Genomic DNA, 18,792 nt, shown 5'->3' with positions numbered 1-18,792 from the left:
CAGCTCGTTGTCTGGACTTCTGTCTTACCTGAATGTTTCCTATCTGGCTGAGGAGGCTTCATTTTTCTCTCACAGTCTTTCTTCATAATGTCTTCACAAGTTTCACACTTGAAATCTTGACCACAACTCTCCAATATCTCCAAGGTTTGTGTGTTCAACTGACTTTCTCAAGTCTTTCAATGTTTTTCTTCAGAATATGGAATGTGGTAACAGTTGTTAGGAGTTCTTCTCACTGACATCACAATGGACTTTTAAAAAAAATGCATTTACTGTCTTAGTACTTGTTCTTTGTGCAATGACAGCAAAGTTGAATCTAATCTATAAAACAATCAAAATCAACAACAAAATGGACAAATGTGACAAAAATAACCCAAAGAGAGATTAGAGATGATCAAACTGAGACACAAAGTTGTCAAAATGGAACAAAAACAAGCTTAAAGTGATGCAAAATGACATAAATGAGAGATAAAAGTAGACAAATAAAAATAGAGGATACAGAGTGAAACAAAAATGGCCAAAAAGAAAAAAATGAAGAAAATGAGCAACTTGAACAATTTTAAATAAAAACAACCTTAAAGACACACAACATGACAAAAATGAACCACAAAATGATTTAAATGAGCCACAAAATGAGCAAAATGGAACAAAAACAACACAATGAGATGGAAAACAAAAAATGAAGACACAAAATGAACAAAATGCAACAAAAACAACCTTAAATAAACGCAAAATGACCAAATTAGCAACAAAATGACCACAATGAAAAAAGCAACCTTAAACTGATGCAAAATTATCAAAATGAGAGATAAAATGAGCAGAACAGACCAAAAAAAGAGATGAAAAATGAAACACAAATGGCCAATATGAGCAACATGAACAATTTGAAACAAAAACAACCTTAAAGACACATGAAATGAGTCATGAAATGATGAAAATGGTACAAAAAACAACATAAAGAGATGAAACATCACCTGAATTAGACACAAAATGACCAAAACTTTACCAAAAGAACACAAAGAGATGCTAAATAACTCCAATTAAGTTGAGAAAATGACCAAAATGGTACAAAAAACAACATAAAGAGATGCAAAATGTTTAAAAACAGACCAAAAGATGTAAACTGGCCTAAATTAAACACATACTGACACAAATGAGACACAAAATGAGCAAAAGGAGTCTCAAAATGACCAAAGTGATCCAGAAATCTTCACTTACATTCACCAAGCTGTCTACATTTATTCTATTCAATACTCAGGTTTCTACAGAGAGCTTTGTTCAAATATCATTTACAGTCTGATTTAAACATTTTTTATTCTTAAAAACATGCTGAAATGCACAAAATTATCAAAATTTCTAGTAAGAACAACCCTAAAGACATAAACTGACCAAAATTGGAGACAAAATGATCAAAATGAGCCACAAATTGAACAATTTCCAACAAAAACAATGTTTAAACAAACAAAATAACCCCCCAAAAAAACACACAATAACCAAGATGGTACAAAAAACAACATAAAGAGATGAAAAATGACCTGAATTAGAAAAAAAGTCCAGAATTAGGCTTGAAATGATGAAAGTGATGTAGAAATGTTCACTTCCATTCAGCAAATTTGTGTTGTGATCCTGTTCTAGCTACTGTCCTTCTTTCTCCTTCCTCCTCTTTTCTTCCTTCTCTCTTCTTCTTCCTGTCTTTGTCATCTGTCTCTTTTGTATTTCTCTCCTTCTTCCTCCTCTTCTCTCTGTCTCTGTCTTCCTTTGGCTTCCTCTGTTTGTCATGTCTGTCCCTCTTGTCTCTCTCGTCCCATGTTTCCTCTCTGTCCTTGTCTGGTCCCTCTGGCTTCCTCTGTCTGCACCTGTTGATCTCTGTCTGTCTTTCTGTCTGTCTCACTCACCTGCCTGCTGTCCTCATTAGTTCTGTGAATCAGCTGCACTGATTGGTCCGTTGACCTCACCTGTCTGCAGTTACACCTCCACTATATAAACCCTGTTCATTCATTCACTCCCTGCTGGATCATAAAGACTCACATGTCCATGTAGACTCTGTCCCCTAAATGGACTCCACTTCCCCCTCCTGGATTTCCTCACTTGGACTCTGTTTGTCACCTGGATTTCTCCCACTTCTTGTTGTTGCTTCCTGTCTGCCTCAATCATATTTGGACTCTGTTTTTCTCCAAGCCTGCCTCCCCAATCTTCCTTTCTCTGGTGGTAAAAAGTCAGGTTAATGTGTGCATGATAACTAAAAAGTTTCTGAAAGGTTCCTGAAGTCATTGGGGCTGTGGGTGGCTTTATTTAAACTGATCTCTGGGGTTATTCATGTCCAAACCTCTAAACTTTAAAACTAGCAACTTACTAAGTGCAAAATCCGTGAAGAGGAAAGCTGCCGTTAACAGACGTGACTGCTAGATTCATTGAAGCACTCAAAAGGCTACTCAGTTCAATGAATTATCAGAGGAAGCAGGATAGACGTCTGGATGAAGGCAGTGAGCAGCTAGAGGAGAATTTCCTCTCTGAGCAGCTTAATCGTTCCTCAGAATCTCACCTGGGTTAGATCCCTCTGATCTGCAGGATCCTCACCTGTTAGATGGAGAGCTGCTCCACTGATTCTCTGACCATTCATTAGAATTAATTTAGGAGATAACTGCCCATAGGATTAACACATGGATCCTCATAAATGTTTATGGATAGAATGGAGAATCTGAGAACAAATTTCTGATATTATCAGAGAATTTCAAACCAAATATCCAACTGATAATATTTTAGTGGGGGGAGATTTTAATTGTGTTCCTGACCAATGGTTGGATAGACTCCCTACCAAATATGTGGACCACAAATACAATCACAACATCAAAACATTTTGCACAAATAACTCCCTAATTGATGTTTGGAGACATAATAATCCTAATTTCAGACAGTTTTCATGGATCAGGTCTAATGGAAGCTGTAAATCCAGAACAGATCTGTGGCTGACAACTCAAGACATTTTAAAATCTGTCTGACAGAATGAAATCTGTGCAGCTCCTACTACTGATCACTGTGGAATTACTGTTACATTAATGCCTGGAACAGGAAGAACATTTAGACAGAAATACTGGAAATTCAATGCTGATTTCTGAAAAGATGAGCAGTTACTGTAGTCTGGTGAGAAAAATCTGATCTTCAGTTAAACCTCATGTCGTCCTGAGGGTCAAATTGATCCGTTTTAAAGTTTGAAAATGTGGGAAAAATAATATTTTCACAGTAAAACTTCTGATGTCCACATTTTCAACATTTTTGGGAGATTTTTGAACATTTTTTGGTGGAAAAAAAGAAATATTAAAAATGTTTCTTTAAGAACATTCACTAAAAATTAACCAAAATCCAACGAAATTCACTGGATTTTGGTTGATTTTTTGTGGATGTTCTTCAAGAAAGATTTTTTTTAAACATTTCTGTTTTGCCACCAAAAATGTTGAAAAATTTCCCCAAAATGGTGAAAATGTGGACATCAGATGTTTTACTTTGAATTTTTTTTTCTCCACATTTTCAAGTTTTAAAACGGATCAATTTGACCCTCAGGACGACATGAGGGTTAAAAATAATGAAAATATAAAACCATTAAATGTCATCCATAGCAATCCTTTAATAATTACACAATTAGCGGATGATACAACATTATTTTGAAAGAATTTTCACCAAATATCCAATGCCTTAAAAGCTGTGTGTATTTTCCAGAAGCCTCAGGGTTTTATTTAAACTAAATGTGAGATCTTGGATCATTCATGATAAAACACAAACTTTAATTCAGAATATTCCAGTCAAAAATGAGCTTAAACATTTGGGAGTAACTATCACTAAAAATATTATAAACAGGGAAACTTCTAACATTCAAATCAAAAATCCCTGAACAGCTGGTTCCAAAGGAATATTTGAATATTTGGTAGAATATTGTGAACAAAAATGGAAGGATTTCAGGATGAATTTATCCAGCAGATTCTTTAGCTGTTTCTGATAGATGTATGAAGAAAATCAACCAAATTCACTGTGATTTTATTTGGAATAATCAGCAACACTTGATTAGAAAAGGTGATGTGGTAAAATCAGTAGAGGAGGAGGTTTGAATGTCATTGATTTAGAAACAATGAATGGTTCAATGAAATGAAGGTGGTTCCAGACTTTTATAAAACATGAACATTATCTGTGCTTTACTTTACCGCCTCATCTTTTTCTAATGCTGGAGGAATTCATTTTCCTTTAAGATGTGATTTTGATCCCTTGAGATTCCCCTTTAAATGATCAGATTTCCACATGCAGCTGTTATTATATTGGAAAATGCTTTATAAGCAGAACTTCAGTCCACACAAAGCTACAATATGGAATAGCAGGAGTATTTTATACAGGAGGAAATCTTTATTTTGAAGGATTGGATGGAGAAAGGAGTTTGGGCTGTAACACATTTAATGGATGAAGATGGTAATATTTGAAGTTCTATTGATTTTAAAACTAAATGTAATTCAGATTGCTGGTATAAACAACATTCTCTGGTAATCAAAGCTGTTCCAGTGGATTTGATAAATTTGATCAAAGGAATATTACAGTATTCATCTGTAACTCCTGATTCTAATACGCTGTTTATTGACAGATAGACATTTTTAGACATTAAATGTAAGAACAACATTTTAAGATTATTAGTAACAGAAGAATGTTTTCCTCTTCCTGTTAAAAGAAAAGTTTTATCTCCAACATTTTCAAAGACTGACACTATCAAAGTCAGAACCAGATATTTGTCTTTTCCTTTATTATCTAAAATGAAAGAAGTTCATTTCTAAACTCTTTATGATGTTTATCCATGTAGAGAATGTTTCAGAATGAGATTTAATCTGGATAATAACACATGCACATTTAGTCCAGAAGATACTGAAACTCCAGAACATCTTTTCTCCACCTGAACTATTGTGAGGAGGTTTTGGAACAGAATGCATGAATGGTTGCTAACAAAGAATGTTAAACCCGTCTTTGAATACAATTCTATTAAGTTTGCTCTCTTTTTGCAAAACAAAGATTTGGAACTAATGTGTAACAATAGAACAATAATTGATACATTTTATAGACACAAATGTAGATTTTTTTAAGGTTGATCCGAATTTTATTGCTTTTAAAAAATGATTTGAAACTTTTCTTTTACTCCTTAAGAAAAATATGTTAATTTATTTTAAACTATCTTATTTTATATTATTTTATTATTTTTCTTTCTTTCTTTCTTTCTTTTCTTGTTCTTGCTGCTTGGACTAGTTGAATTGTACGACATAATCGGTGCCTATTTGTTGTGTATTTGTTGGTAAACAATGCTATAATAAAGCAAGACTTGAGTTCTGGTGTTCTTCTAAAACGTCATCAGTCAGAGACCAAGTACTGATCCAGTTCAAAGTAGCATCTGATCAAGAACAGATGAAATACCTGGATGTGTTCTGGCTCCGCCCACATTATGGAGGATCATCAGACCAGACTAGTGTGGACTTGGAGCCAAATAACCCACAATGCATTTAGACCAGCAGCAAAGACCCAGGAGGAAACTTTCAGAGGAAACACAAGTATTTTGGGAATACTACTGTTATTGTGACACAAAATGTAGTTTTCAGATGATTTCAGGGGAGAAAGTCGTTCTAAAAACCTCAAATCTGTGGTGAGTTTATCCAGATGAACCTGATTAAAAATGAGCTCCAACGGTTCCAGAGATGTGAGCGTCCAGGTTAGACAGCTATGATGGACGGTCAGCCTCACTGTAGAGCTCCTTATCTGGACCAGACTTTAGAATCTGCTGCTCTGATGGTTCTATAGCAGTTAAACAGGATATTAGTAGTTTATGTTGATCTAACCGTCACACTTTGGAATCACACTTTATTTTTTATTGTTCAGAGAAAAATCAGAAAGAAGTTAAAGTTCATAACTTTATATTGTTCATGTTTTACTCGGTCACTGACTGTAATAATAATAGAATAATAGAATAATAAAATACAGAATATCATTTATTTTCAAGTTTTGTTTCTGAGTCTTTTCACTACTAAAAATATGTAGTTTTTGTTCTAGTCTTTATAGTTCTGTATATTTTTATATTTTTAGGGCTTAATTTATTTAAATACAATTAAAAATAGTGACAGAAAGATAAGAACAAAAATAAAAACATTAGTTTTACTGCTTTACAAAAGACATTTTTTCTATTTTCATTTCTACAATTCATTGTTGCCATGGAAGAGGATAAACCTTGTCTGAAGAAGAAAAAGCTGTGATTATTCAACACGGAAAATTATATTCCACTTATCAACAAATAAGAAGATCAAAGTGTGTTATTAGTAATTTATTGAATAAAAAAGAAAGTTATAATAGTTTAAAACCCACAGATAGACCAGATAAAATAGGAGAAAGACGTATTAAAAAAATCATTGATCTTGTTCAGGAAAAATCAACCACTGCAATGAAAATAAAAACTAAGTTAGACATTGATTACAGCACAAGATCTATTCAAAGAATTTAGACCATCGAAGGGTTAAAATACACCAAAATGTGAGGAAAACCTCCTTCAATGGCCAAGAATAACATTTCTAGAATTGAATAGGTTAAAAAATGTTTAATTTCCAGGGTTAAATGTAATCTGGATAGTCCTGGTGGGTTTAAATTCTACTGGCATCATATCGATGCTGAAACCATTTTTTATCCAGAGATAGCTGGAGTTATGGGAGCTTTTTATGGAAAAAATAAAATCTGTTTAGAATTTCTTGATGAAATGACAAATTCAGAATCTCATATAAAACTTGTGAAAAAAACATTGAACCACTTATTTATTGTAAAAATGAAAAATGGATCTATCAATAAGACAACACATCATGCCACAAATCACAGAAGACCACAGAATACTTTGGAAAGAGTGATATAGATGTGATGAACTGGCTGCCAAGTCCTCAGACCTTAATCCCATCAGAAAGTTATGGAGATTTATGGCAAGAAAAGTTCATAATGATGGAAAACAGTTCAATAACAAGGATGATCTGAAAAATTAATTATTAAAGCATGGGACAGAATTGATGAGAAATTGCTGCTTTCTCTGATTCAGAGCCTAAAAGGTGCAGAAGTGACTTTGCTTTATGGGAGACGATAAATTATTAAGTTCTGATCTTTTTGTCGTCATTTTTAATCATATTTAATCAAATTTGGCCTTCAAAGTAAATATAAAGGACTATATAGACTCAAACAAAAAAAATACATATTTTTAGTTGCGAAAAGACTCAAAAACAGTAAATTTGAAAATATACGATATTCTATATTTAAATTTATACCTGTTCTTGTTTTTCTGTTCCATGTTGAGTAGAATAAAGCAGATGAATAATAAACAGCTGATATAATGTATGTTTGTAATGAAGAACTCAGAGTCAGGATTTTTAGCCACAGCCCTTTATTCTTCTCCATCACCCACAAGATGAAGGAAGTTCTCATTTCATCACTAGAACAGGACTGAAACACTCAAATCAGGATCAAGTCTGGCTGCACAAAAACCTAATTTTCACTGGACAATAATGTGTGAAAGTCTTTCAGCAGTTTGTAGATTCACTGCTTCCTCTCTCATTTCACACTTTGTGCAACTCAAATGCTTTTAGTTCAAGTGAGCATCAGAGGAAACACCACATCCTGATTTTCACTCTCAACATTTGACTGGAAAAAGACGCAAACACCACATTTGGCTCCTGGAATAATCACAACTTCCATCTTTGAAGAGGAACAAGTTTACAAGGAATCATTTAGAAGGATTTCACAAAGAAACACATTTAATCCATGAATGTGAAAAGATGTTTCTGAGGGACAGAGTCATGGAGAGACTCAACTATCTGTTCAACACTGTTTCTCTACCAGGACGAGACTCTGGAGACTCAACTCAGCACAGAAACACTGAGGAACCAAACGAGAAGAACCCAAATCCAGGATAGAGAGGTTGAGTGAATGTGGTGTTGAAGGTGTGGAGGTGGATCAGAGAGTCAGAGGAGACTCTGTAGAAGGACAGAGTTCCAGCAAGAACGTCCACATAAACTGAAACTCTGTCAGAAACTGGGGAGGAACTGATGGATGTTTGTCTCTTATTGTGTCTGACAGAGTAACCAAGATGATCAGAGCAGATCAGACTCCAGGACTGATCATTATATCCAAACACACAGTCATAACCGTGTCCTTTCCTTCCGATTCCTCTGTAACTCACTGTTATATGAACCACTCCTCTCCATTCGACCTCCCAGTAACAGCGACCAGTCAGACCAGTTGTACACAGCAGCTGATACCAGTCAAACCTGTCTGGATGATCAGGATACAACTGACCCTCCTCCACAAGTGTCACCTTCCTGTTGTTGTCAGACAGTTTGAGTTTTCTGTTTACTGTGTTTGTGTCGACTGTGAGTTGACAAGAATCTGATGGAGAGAACAAACACAACACAGCTGCAGTTATTGATGGATCATGTGATCAGTATTAAACCTTTGATGATGACCTCAGAGATGTGACACTTTGAAGATGCTTGAATGTGCTGCTTTGTTTCCATCAATCCATTAAAACACACTTACACTTCCTCAGACCTGGTGTCAACCATCGGACTCCAGCAGGCGTCACCCTGAAAGGAGGAGGACGGTCAGAGCAGCAGCGACTCTTTCAGCAGCACACATGGACGTTACATGGCTCTCACACTGTTCCACTGATAAAGGACCAGTCCAACATGGAGACACAGACACCTGAATGCAGCATCTCTAAAGTCCTGTCCTGTGCTCGTCACGTTCCAGCTCAGTTTACACTCATTATTCAGCTTTACTCATTTATGCTTCCTCTGTTCATGGAGCTAGGCTAACAGTTTACCCTGCTTCCTGTCTCTGAGCTAAGCTAGGCTAACAGTTTACCCTGCTTCCTGTCTTTGAGCTAAGCTAGACTAACAGTTTACCCTGCTTCCTGTCTTTGAGCTAAACTATGCTAACAGTTTACCCTGCTTCCTGTCTTTGAGCTAAACTATGCTAACAGTTTACCCTGCTTCCTGTCTTTGAACTAAGCTAGGCTAACAGTTTCCCGTGCTTCCAGTCTTGTGCTAAGCTAGTGTTAACGACCCGGTTTTGTTCGCCTCTGAAGCGTAGTTGGACAGCCTCGGGTAAACGCTAGCTCACTTACCTTAGCGTGGCTCGCTGTTGGTAACAAATTGTATTCAGAATCCGGACCAACTCTGCAGTGGAGAACGAGGAACTTTATTCAAGCTCTGCAGCTCACTGTACACACACTCAGCTTCTCCAGAACACACTTGGATCTACTTCTCTGTTTGGACCATAACATGCGCTGTGACTGCAGCTGCACCTAAACATCACCCTTCTTCAGCTTCACTGTTCTTCTTCCTTCCTACTGCTGCAGCACTTCCTCTGACGTCTCACACACCCTGAAACCTACCGATGGAAAGGAGCAGACTTGGTCTGCAACACTAGGATGGTAGTTTCCTGAGAGTGTCTGTCTGTCTGTACCTGAGAGTGTCTGTCTGTCTGTACCTGAGAGTGTCTGTCTGTCTGTACCTGAGAGTGTCTGTCTGTCTGTACCTGAGAGTGTCTGTCTGTCTGTACCTGAGAGTTTCCAGTCTACAGTCTGGATCCTCCACTTTAGCTCTCAGCATCTTCTCTCCTGAGTCTCCTGGATGGTTGTAGCTCAGGTCCAGCTCTCTCAGATTTGAGGTCTTGAAGCTCAGAGCTGAGGCCAGAGAAGCACAGCCTTCCTCTGTGACCAGACAGCCTGACAGCCTGCACACACAAAACAACACAAACCTGATGGACAACACTTGGATGGATGTTTCTCACTCTTTCTTGTCTTCTTTGTCTTTTACCTCCATTTTGCTGCACATTTCATGCATCTCCAGCAAATCAACAATCTCAACAATGATTAGTGGGATTTAATCATGTCAAAAATAAACTCTGACAAAGTTCTGCACAAGTTCAGTAAAAGCTCATTTGATGAATCCCATCAGCAGAAATGATTCTACTCAGTTTAGCTGTTTATCCACTGATAGAAATCACATCCGTTTCAAAGTGTGAGTCCTGACCTGAGAGCTTCCAGTTTACAGTGTGGACTCTCCAGTCCAGCAGAAAGACTCTCCACTCCTGAATCCTGCAGGTTGTTGTTAGTCAGGTCCAGCTCTGTCACACTGGAGGACTGGGAGCTGAGGACTGAGGACAGAGCTCCACAGCTTCTCTCTGACAGATTACAGTCACTCAGTCTGAAGAGACAAAAAGCAGATTACACTGATGAAACCTCAGCAAAATGAAAAAGGATCTTCAGTCTCCAACTACTTACACAACTTTCTTGGAGGCTTTGACCACTGGCAGCAGCCTCAGAAGAACCTCCTCTGAAGCAGAGTATTTCTTCAGGTCAAACACGTCCAGATGTTCTTCTGATGACAGTAAGCTGAAGCCCAGAGCTGACCACTGAGCAGGAGACAGTTTATCTGTGGACAGACGTCCTGATCTCAGGGACTGTTGGATCTTCTCCACGAGAGAAACATCCTTCAGTTCATTCAGACAGTGGAACAGATTGATGCTTCTCTCTATAGACACATTCTCACTGATCTTCTCCTTGATGTACTCCACTGTTTCCTGATTGGTCTGTGAGCTACTTCCTGTCTGTGTCAGCAGGCCTGGTAGGAGATTCTGATTGGTCGGCAGTGACAGACCCAGGAGAAAGCGCAGGAACAAGTCCAGGTGTCCGTTTGGACTCTGTAAGGCCTCGTCCACAACTGTCTGGTAGAAAACTGTTGAATAACTTTGGAACATTTCAGACCAACAGGATGTTGTTTGTTGTTTGAGCAAGTTGATTCCAGAGTTAATGAAGGTCAGATGGACATGAAGAGCAGCCAGAAACTCCTGAACGCTCAGATGGACAAAGCTGAACACCTTGTTTTCCTGTTTCCGTCTCCGCTCTGCTTTGAAGATCTCTGTGAACACTCCTGAGTACACTGAGGCTTCACTCACATCGATGCCACTTTCTCTCAGATCTTTCTCATAGAAGATCAGGTTGCCCTTTTGCAGCTGTTCAAAAGCCAGTTTAGCTAATGACTTAATGTACTGAATGCACTTCTCTGGACCATACTTTTCTTTTGTGTGATCTATCTGAAATCTTAGAAACTCTATGTACATCTCAGTCAGGGTTCTGGGCAGATCTCCTTCCTCTCTGGTTTCCAGCAGCTCCTCCAGAACTGTAACAGTGATCCAGCAGAACACTGGGATGTGGCACATGATGTGGAGGCTTCGTGACTTCTTCATGTGGGAGATGATACTGCTGGCCTGCTCCTCATCTCTGGATCTCTTCCTGAAGTACTCCTCCTTCTGTGGGTCGGTGAACCCTCTAACCTCTGTTGTAGTGTTGACGAGGTTTTGAGGGATCTGATTGGCTGCTGCAGGTCGTGTGGTTATCCAGAGGCGAGCTGAGCGTAACAGTTTTCCACTGATAAGTTCTCTCAGCAGGACTTCTACTTTAGTTGATTTTGTTACATCCACAGAGGGAATGTTGTTGACATCAAAGTCCAGATGAAGGCGACTCTCGTCCAGTCCATCAAACACAAACAGCAGTTTGAATCTGCTCTTCTTGTAGCTGCTGGTTCCTGATGACTGCAGAGCTGTAAAGATGTAATTCAGAGCCTCCACTGTGATGTCTTTAGTTTCTGGGATACAGAAATGAATGAGCTCTGCCAAACCAAACTCTTTTCCCTGCAGTGAATTCAGGGCACGGAAAGTGAACGGGAAAATAAGATGGACGTCTTGATTGGTTCTTTCTTCGGCCCAGTCCAACACAAACTTGTGCACGAGGAATGTTTTTCCAATCCCTGCAATTCCATTGGTCAGAACTGTTCTGATGGGTATGTCTTTTCCAGAAGGATGCTTGAAAATGTCTCTGGGTTGGATCTGTGTCTCTGTGTCTGATGGCTTCCACACCTTGTCAATCTGTAGGACCTCATGCTGTGTGTTGACGTGCACGTCCCGGCCAGCTGTGATGTACACCTCTGTGTAGATATCAACCAGAAGCTGCTCATCTGCTGCCCACCCCTCTGTTGTAACCTTAAACGTGTCCTGGAAGTTTGACTGAAGCTTCTGTTGGTAATATCTGATGGGACATGGTTCTGGTACCGGAACAGTCTCATCTGTGTCAAACATGAAGGGAACAGTGTGAGGTGTGTGTCTACAGAATCCTCTGTTGTTGTTGTTGTTGGAAAAATACAAGCAACAAAGCAACTAAAAAGAGATTGGACTTTTAATTAGCCACCTATAACATCTGATGGTAATAAAAAGTTGGGCAAATGCATGTGTGAGATTTTGCTAAACTTTTTCCTGGGAGTTTCATCCGAAACTCTACACATAATGCAGCAACTTACCCTGATCATTTGGTGGAAAGTGACTGAAAAAACTGACTGAAAGGGCAACTCAGCTAAAGGGCTACCCAGATGGTTAATTATGGAGGCAGTCAGAAGGTAGGTGGGTTACCTCAAGTCTAGATTAAGTTGTTCTTAGAGTTCCTATTAGGGAAAGACCCTTTAGACTATAGAACCTAAAAACAGAAAGCTGGACCAGCAGCCCTGTTCTGGGCTCACTGGGGCCTTTATCAAAGTACATTACCAGTCAAAACTTTTAGAACGCCCCAATTTTTCCAGTTTTTCCTTGAAATTCAAGTAGTTCAAGTCCAATGAGTAGCTTGAAATGGTACAAAGGTAAGTGGTGAACTGCCAGAGATTAAAAAAAAAAGGTCAGGTTACCCAAAACTGAAAAATAATGTACATTTCAGAATTACACAAAAAGGCCATTTTCAGGGATCAGAAATGGTTTAACAACTTAAAGCTGTTCTGCAGCAATGGACGTTGATCAAGCCTTGAAAGTTGGTGCTATCAAATCCTACAGGTGTCTCAACTTTTCTAGATTCCATCCAACCCCCTCCGTCTGAATAAAGTAGTGTTGGAACACACTGTCGAACCCTCCAGAGCATTATTTGAACAGTATTGTATGGCAGAAAGTAGTGTGTTGCTGTAGAAAAGGAGAGGAAAAGCAATTAACAATAGAAGAGAGACAGACCATCATAACACTTAAAATGTAGGTCTTTCCTACAGAGAAACTGAAGACAGTCAAGGTGTCAGTGAGTACAGTTTTCTTCACCATCAAAGGCTCTCAGAAATTAGCTTAAAATGGACACCAGTTTAGAAAGTTGGATTTAAGGATCACCAGCCACAAAACTGACCGTTATGCTACAGCTACACTACAACCTGCTGCCTCATGCAACTCCATAGACAACCACTGTTCTGTGTTGTACAAAACAACCTGCTGAAACTCAGCTTCCATTTCAGGCATGAGGAACTGCTGCCATCTTTCTTTACAGACCAAAGAATCCATCAGTTTTACCTTCAGTGTGAGGAAGAGGAGGCTGAGTCTGAGAGGAGGAAGGTTCTCTGTTCTCTGAAGTCTCCCCAACATCACTGACATGAACTGACAGACAGACAGAGATCACATGTTATATTCTCCACTGCTTACTGCTTTCATTTATTTCAGTTACAACAGACTTAGAAGGGACTTTATGTTGACATTTATTGATGAGTTTATGGTGTTGATTAACTCTGGTTTTCTGACACCAAACTGCTCCTTCAAAGTAAAACCTGATGTTACTCTGACATTAGTCTGGAATATCCAGACTATTCTGAAGAACAGAGTGTTCTGGCTTCACCTCATTATCATTCTGCTATAGAGGGAAGAAGGGCTGTCTTTTTAAAGCAGCCACAGTCATCCAGGGTGGAGCTAAGCCCAGGATGCAGCAACAGTGTCCCCTTAAAATAGTCAGCCAACATGGCTGCCTTATTGCTCCATCCAAACCCTCTGAAGACTTGACATTTTCAGTGTGGTAGGTCACTGGGAGGTTGTTGATGGTTTAAAAGTATAACGTAATGTTACATAGTACTACATACTAACATGCCAGATGGTACGCACAGAAAAAGATGTAGTACGTCCCAGTACATATTATGTTAAATGTAGTATGTCAGAAATACCCAGATGTCCGACCACATTCAAACTGATTTTGTAGAATGCAAACTAACATGTTTTTCTGGCCGTTCTGACCCACATTCTATGAACAGTCATAGCACTTAACAGTGTGTCATGGAAATAGAAATAAGTTTGAGCTGCTGAGAGCTCACAGTCAGATGACACCACATTACTACAGACTGGGATAGTCAGAGTTTAAGGCTCCATATTATGAAGTAGTATGTTCTAATTGGATGCACACTGCAGGACACAGTGAATACTTTGTGAGGACAACTGTAGCATGTATTTAAATTTAAAGGTTTGTGATTTGGAATGCAGCTGCTTCAACAACATTGTTCTGCCCTTACTGAGAGCTGATTGGTCAGCTTCCCTCTGGTTGTAAACTGCAGGATCACTCCCAGCTAAACAGTATGAATGAAGAATCTTCAGAAACTGTCTGATCGACTCATAATTTGGTGAGGACAGGTGGGACATGCTTTGCTTCCACAGAAGGTCACCTCATACAGAACTAATTTTGGTGTTCTATCAAGGTTTAAACAGCAGGGGGCAGCATTCAGTCAGTAGGTTGATCAGTAGATTTTACAGAGGAACTGATCTTACATGTGGACTCAGGAAAAACTGACAGAACCTGAACTCTATCAAACTGTAGCAGCACCATCATGCATCTTTCTGACTGTAATGATATCATGTTGTTCTTGTCTTGTGACTGACCTTCTGGTCCTGAGCTGCTGGCAGGAAACCTCTGCAGCAGATCATTCCTGGAGATCTTCTCTAAAACCACCCTGGTCACCTGCACAGCTCTCTGAAGTCCATAAGTCTCCACCATCACATCCACAGTTTTACACCTGTCTAGTGTCTGTAGTCGGCTCTTTGTGATGGCTGGGAGGCCTTGAACATTGTTGGGTTTCTGCAGGAACCACTGGAATTTAGACAACTGATCATCATCCAGATCATCCAGGATGTTCAAGAGCACCTCTGATGTCATCGTGTCTCCCTGATAAAGTCAAAGAATATGTCAGCAGTTAATGAACAGTTGTGTTGTTGGTGTGGTGGAGGTTGTTGTGTAGCAGCAGGACTGCAGTTAATCCTACAGGATCACTGACAGCAACACTGAGGGGAACCAGCAGGGGGCGCTCACTGTTGTCTGTTAAATATTACTCATGGAAGTCACTCTGCAGTCACTGGACCACAACACAAAGATGATCCCACATTATTACACTTTGACCAACAGAGGCTCCAAATAAACATGAACTCTGATCCTTCACAGAACAAGTCCAGGATCAGAGTCAGACTGGAGTCCAGGATCAGAGCCTCATATCAGGGTTTTATACTTTTATACTGAGTCTGTTCAGAGTCCAGACCAAACACTGACTGCTGCTAAACAGCTCATTACTGCAAGAAATGTCTCTCATGGACTAGTAGAATGAAAAACTTAGCTGGGAGATTTCTTGCCAGGATATAGATCAATAATATCCGGCCAATGAGGCGTCCCACTCTGTTGGCTGGAATTTCTCTACCAAGTAAAGGCTGGATTTGGGTTCACTAGTAAATTTATACAACCATTAAAACAATCCACTCATCTCCCACCACCAGGATCTAAATAAAGGGGAATTTGTCCAACTCTAGAGCCCTGCAAAGAGGATGCAGACAGAGCTGCCCACTTAGTCCTGCCCTCTTTAACCCTTTAGAGAACCTCTGGACCAAACCATCAGACAGCAAATGTTATTATTTTATTGAGGCCAGCCTGAGGCACACCTGAGCAATAATCCTGCTGTCTAATCAGCATCTGGATCTGCCACACCTGTGAGGAGGATGGATTATCTGGACAGAGGAGAAGTTCTCACTGACACACATTTAGACACATCTGTGGACAATATTGGAGAGAAACAGACCTTTTATGTTCATAGAAAAAGTCTGAGATCTTTGAGCTCAACTCATGAAAAATGGGAGCGAAAACAAAAGTGTTAAGTTTCTATTTTAGTTCAGAGTAAAATGGAGGCTGAACCATGAATCAGCTCTGAGGTCTGGACTACCAAGCAGGATCTGAGTTTATGGAGGAAACTTCAGCTTTACTGTCGACTCATTTTGTTTTCTGAACAATATCTGCCACCAGAATGTCCTTCAGGTTAATGATTTTCTATCTGGTCCAGGATCAGAGCCTCATATCAGGGTTTTATACTTTTATACTGAGTCTGTTCAGAGTCCAGACCAAACACTGACTGCTACTAAACAGCTCATTACTGCAAGAAATGTCTCTCATGGATCCACATAGATTTCAGGCAGATCCAGATGCTGATTAGACAGCAGGATTATTGCTCAGGTGTTCCTCAGACTGGCCTCAATAAAAGGACACTGTGAAATGTGCACTTTAACTGTACTGGGGGGTCAGAAAACCAGTCAGTATCTGGTGGGACCATTAGCCTCCCAGTGCAACACATCTGCTTGGCATAGAGCTGATCAGGTGATCAGCTGATTGTGGAAAAGCTGGTGTGGTGGGGGGGCAGCGATCGCCTGAAACGGACCAAAAACACCATGAAGTGGTCGAGACACCATGGAGGAAATAAAATAGTGGAAATAAAGTACATTAATGTGTACAGTACCGTTACACACTGGTAATAGTACTGTTTAATGCATGTAATAGTACTACTACATGCAGAGTATAAGGATTCAAAATACTGTACTATTATACTATTATACTGCAGTATAAATATACACACAATCTGTATGCATCTGTTAAAATGTAATGAAAATACTCTCATTATTCATGTACTCTGTATATCCACTAGCAGTCAACAGTTTGGACCTTGAAGATTAACACTGAAGACATCCAAACTATAAAAGAACACATATGGAACTATGTTGTAAACAGAAAAGTGTTAATATTCAGTATTAATCTACAATGTAGAAAATAACACAAATAAATAAAAAGCATTGAATGAGAAGGAGTGTAAGAGTACTGATATACATGTACTCTGTGTACTGATATACATGTACTCTGTGTACTGATATACATGTACTCTGTGTACTGATATACATGTACTCTGTGTACTGATATACATGTACTCTGTGTACTGACATACATGTACTAATAACACACAGCAGCTCACACACACTTTCTACCTTCACCTGCACAGGAAACAAACATCATTGATCCACTCAAATCCTCCTGGAAAAGATCAGCTGCTGCACTTCTACTATCAGTCCAGCAGATGGAGTCATGGAGCTGCAGAGACTCACCCACAAACCCAAAGTCAAAAAGACACCATGCAGTTTGGATTGAGAACAAACAAAGAAACATCAGCAGCTCATCAAACTGACTCAAGTCAATCAATAATCTCATAGAAATATTGACTGATTGCAGTCAATCAATGACCTAATAATCATATTGATCCATGTTTAAACAGCAGTCATCCAAAGTTTGTGCTGAAATAAGAAGTGAACATGTAGAAACATCACAGAGCAGAAACAAACAGCAACATTACTGAAGTTAAAGCAGCAAACAAAGCAAACTTACACTTTATTCAAAGCGCTGAAGAAGAAGAAGAAAGTTTCCAGTCCACTCCTGGACGCTCAGACAGGTGATCTGTTTCCTGGAACCAGTCAGGACTCCACCTATGAGGAAGCAGCAGGCAGACTTTCACAATAAGAGCACATTTTACAGGCTGATTCCCACTCATTTCATGTGACGGATTATTTCAACATTCAACCTTTTTCCTGTTAAAGACCAACAAATGGACTGAGTCTAATTAAAACCTGACTGAAGGAGCAGCAGAGTCACAAACTGCAGCTTCTGATCAACACACTGCTTCCTCCAGCAGCCACAAACTGACCGTCCACCACTTTCACTCTGATTTCTAACCACTGATTCAGGATCTGGAATGTTGGACAAGCAGATGGAATCAGTTCTGATTATGGGGGAGTTGGAATATGAAGAAAAACTAAGGAGTCATTTAAAGTTTCATCTCTGAGCCTCAAACCCCCAGTCAGAGCAGGTTTTCATGTTTGAAAACTACATTCTACATGAGACAAACTGAGACAAAACTACAACAATTAGTCAAACTGAGAGACACAACTATTAAAATGAGACACACATTTACAGAAATAAAGCTGAAAATGACAAAAAAACAGACATATAAAACACAAACTGACAGTAAATAGAGAAATTATGACTCAAAACTACAAAACTCAGACAATTTAAGACTCAAAATGACACAAAGGTGACATAAAATGGCAAAAATGAGACAAATTAAAACAGAAAAACTACAAAAATGAGACAAATTGAGGCCAAAACTACAGAAAAAAGACTGAAAATGACAGAAATTGAAAGAATTAGGACATAAAACGACACAAAGGAGATAGAATGGTAAAAAATGAGACAAATTAAGACACAAAATGACAAAAACTAGAAAAATTAAGACACAAAATGGTAAAAATGAGACAAATTAAGACATAAAATGATTAATATGAGACAAATTACGACACAAAATGACAAAAATGAGACAAACTGAGGCCAAAATTACAGAAAAAAAGACTGAAAATGATGGAAATTTAAAGAATTAGGACATAAAACGACACAAAAGAGATATAGAATGGTAAAAATTGACAAATTTAAACACAAAATGATAAAAATGAGACAAGTTAAGACACAAAATGATAAAACATTAAACAAATTAAGACACAAAGCAACATAAATGGCATACAAACCTATAAAGTGAGACAAATTAGACACAAAATGACAAAAATGATTCA

The 18,792-nt window shown here is 38.8% G+C and overlaps 1 protein-coding gene across 1 annotated transcript; it reads right to left on the bottom strand.

Annotated features, from left to right (window-relative positions):
• Nucleotides 1–8,285: 8,285 nt before the first annotated feature.
• On the bottom strand, nucleotides 8,286–18,309 carry LOC111582730 (NACHT, LRR and PYD domains-containing protein 3-like). Its single transcript, XM_055008295.1, has 5 exons — nucleotides 14,755–18,309; nucleotides 13,411–13,494; nucleotides 10,325–12,164; nucleotides 8,575–10,247; nucleotides 8,286–8,424 (listed from the first exon to the last, which is right to left on the bottom strand). Exons 1-4 carry the CDS (start codon nucleotides 15,026–15,028, stop codon nucleotides 10,055–10,057), a joined length of 2,391 nt encoding a protein of 796 aa, XP_054864270.1. The 5' UTR covers nucleotides 15,029–18,309; the 3' UTR covers nucleotides 8,286–8,424; nucleotides 8,575–10,054.
• Between the last annotated feature and the right edge of the window lie 483 nt (nucleotides 18,310–18,792).

Source organism: Amphiprion ocellaris, chromosome 24, assembly GCF_022539595.1.
Source record: "Amphiprion ocellaris isolate individual 3 ecotype Okinawa chromosome 24, ASM2253959v1, whole genome shotgun sequence".
NCBI lineage: Eukaryota > Metazoa > Chordata > Actinopteri > Pomacentridae > Amphiprion > Amphiprion ocellaris.
The sequence above is the reverse complement of the archived record's forward strand: the minus strand, read 5'-3'. Positions and strand labels throughout refer to the sequence as shown.

Coding starts and splice junctions, on each gene's coding strand:
- LOC111582730 (XM_055008295.1), bottom strand. CDS start 15,028: ATGACATCAGAGGTGCTCTTGAACATCCTGGATGATCTGGATGATGAT. Junction 12,165..13,410: donor TCCTCTTCCTCACACTGAAG/GTAAAACTGATG, acceptor TGTTTGACACAG/ATGAGACTGTTCCGGTACCA. Junction 10,248..10,324: donor AAAGCCTCCAAGAAAGTTGT/GTAAGTAGTTGG, acceptor TTGTCTCTTCAG/ACTGAGTGACTGTAATCTGT.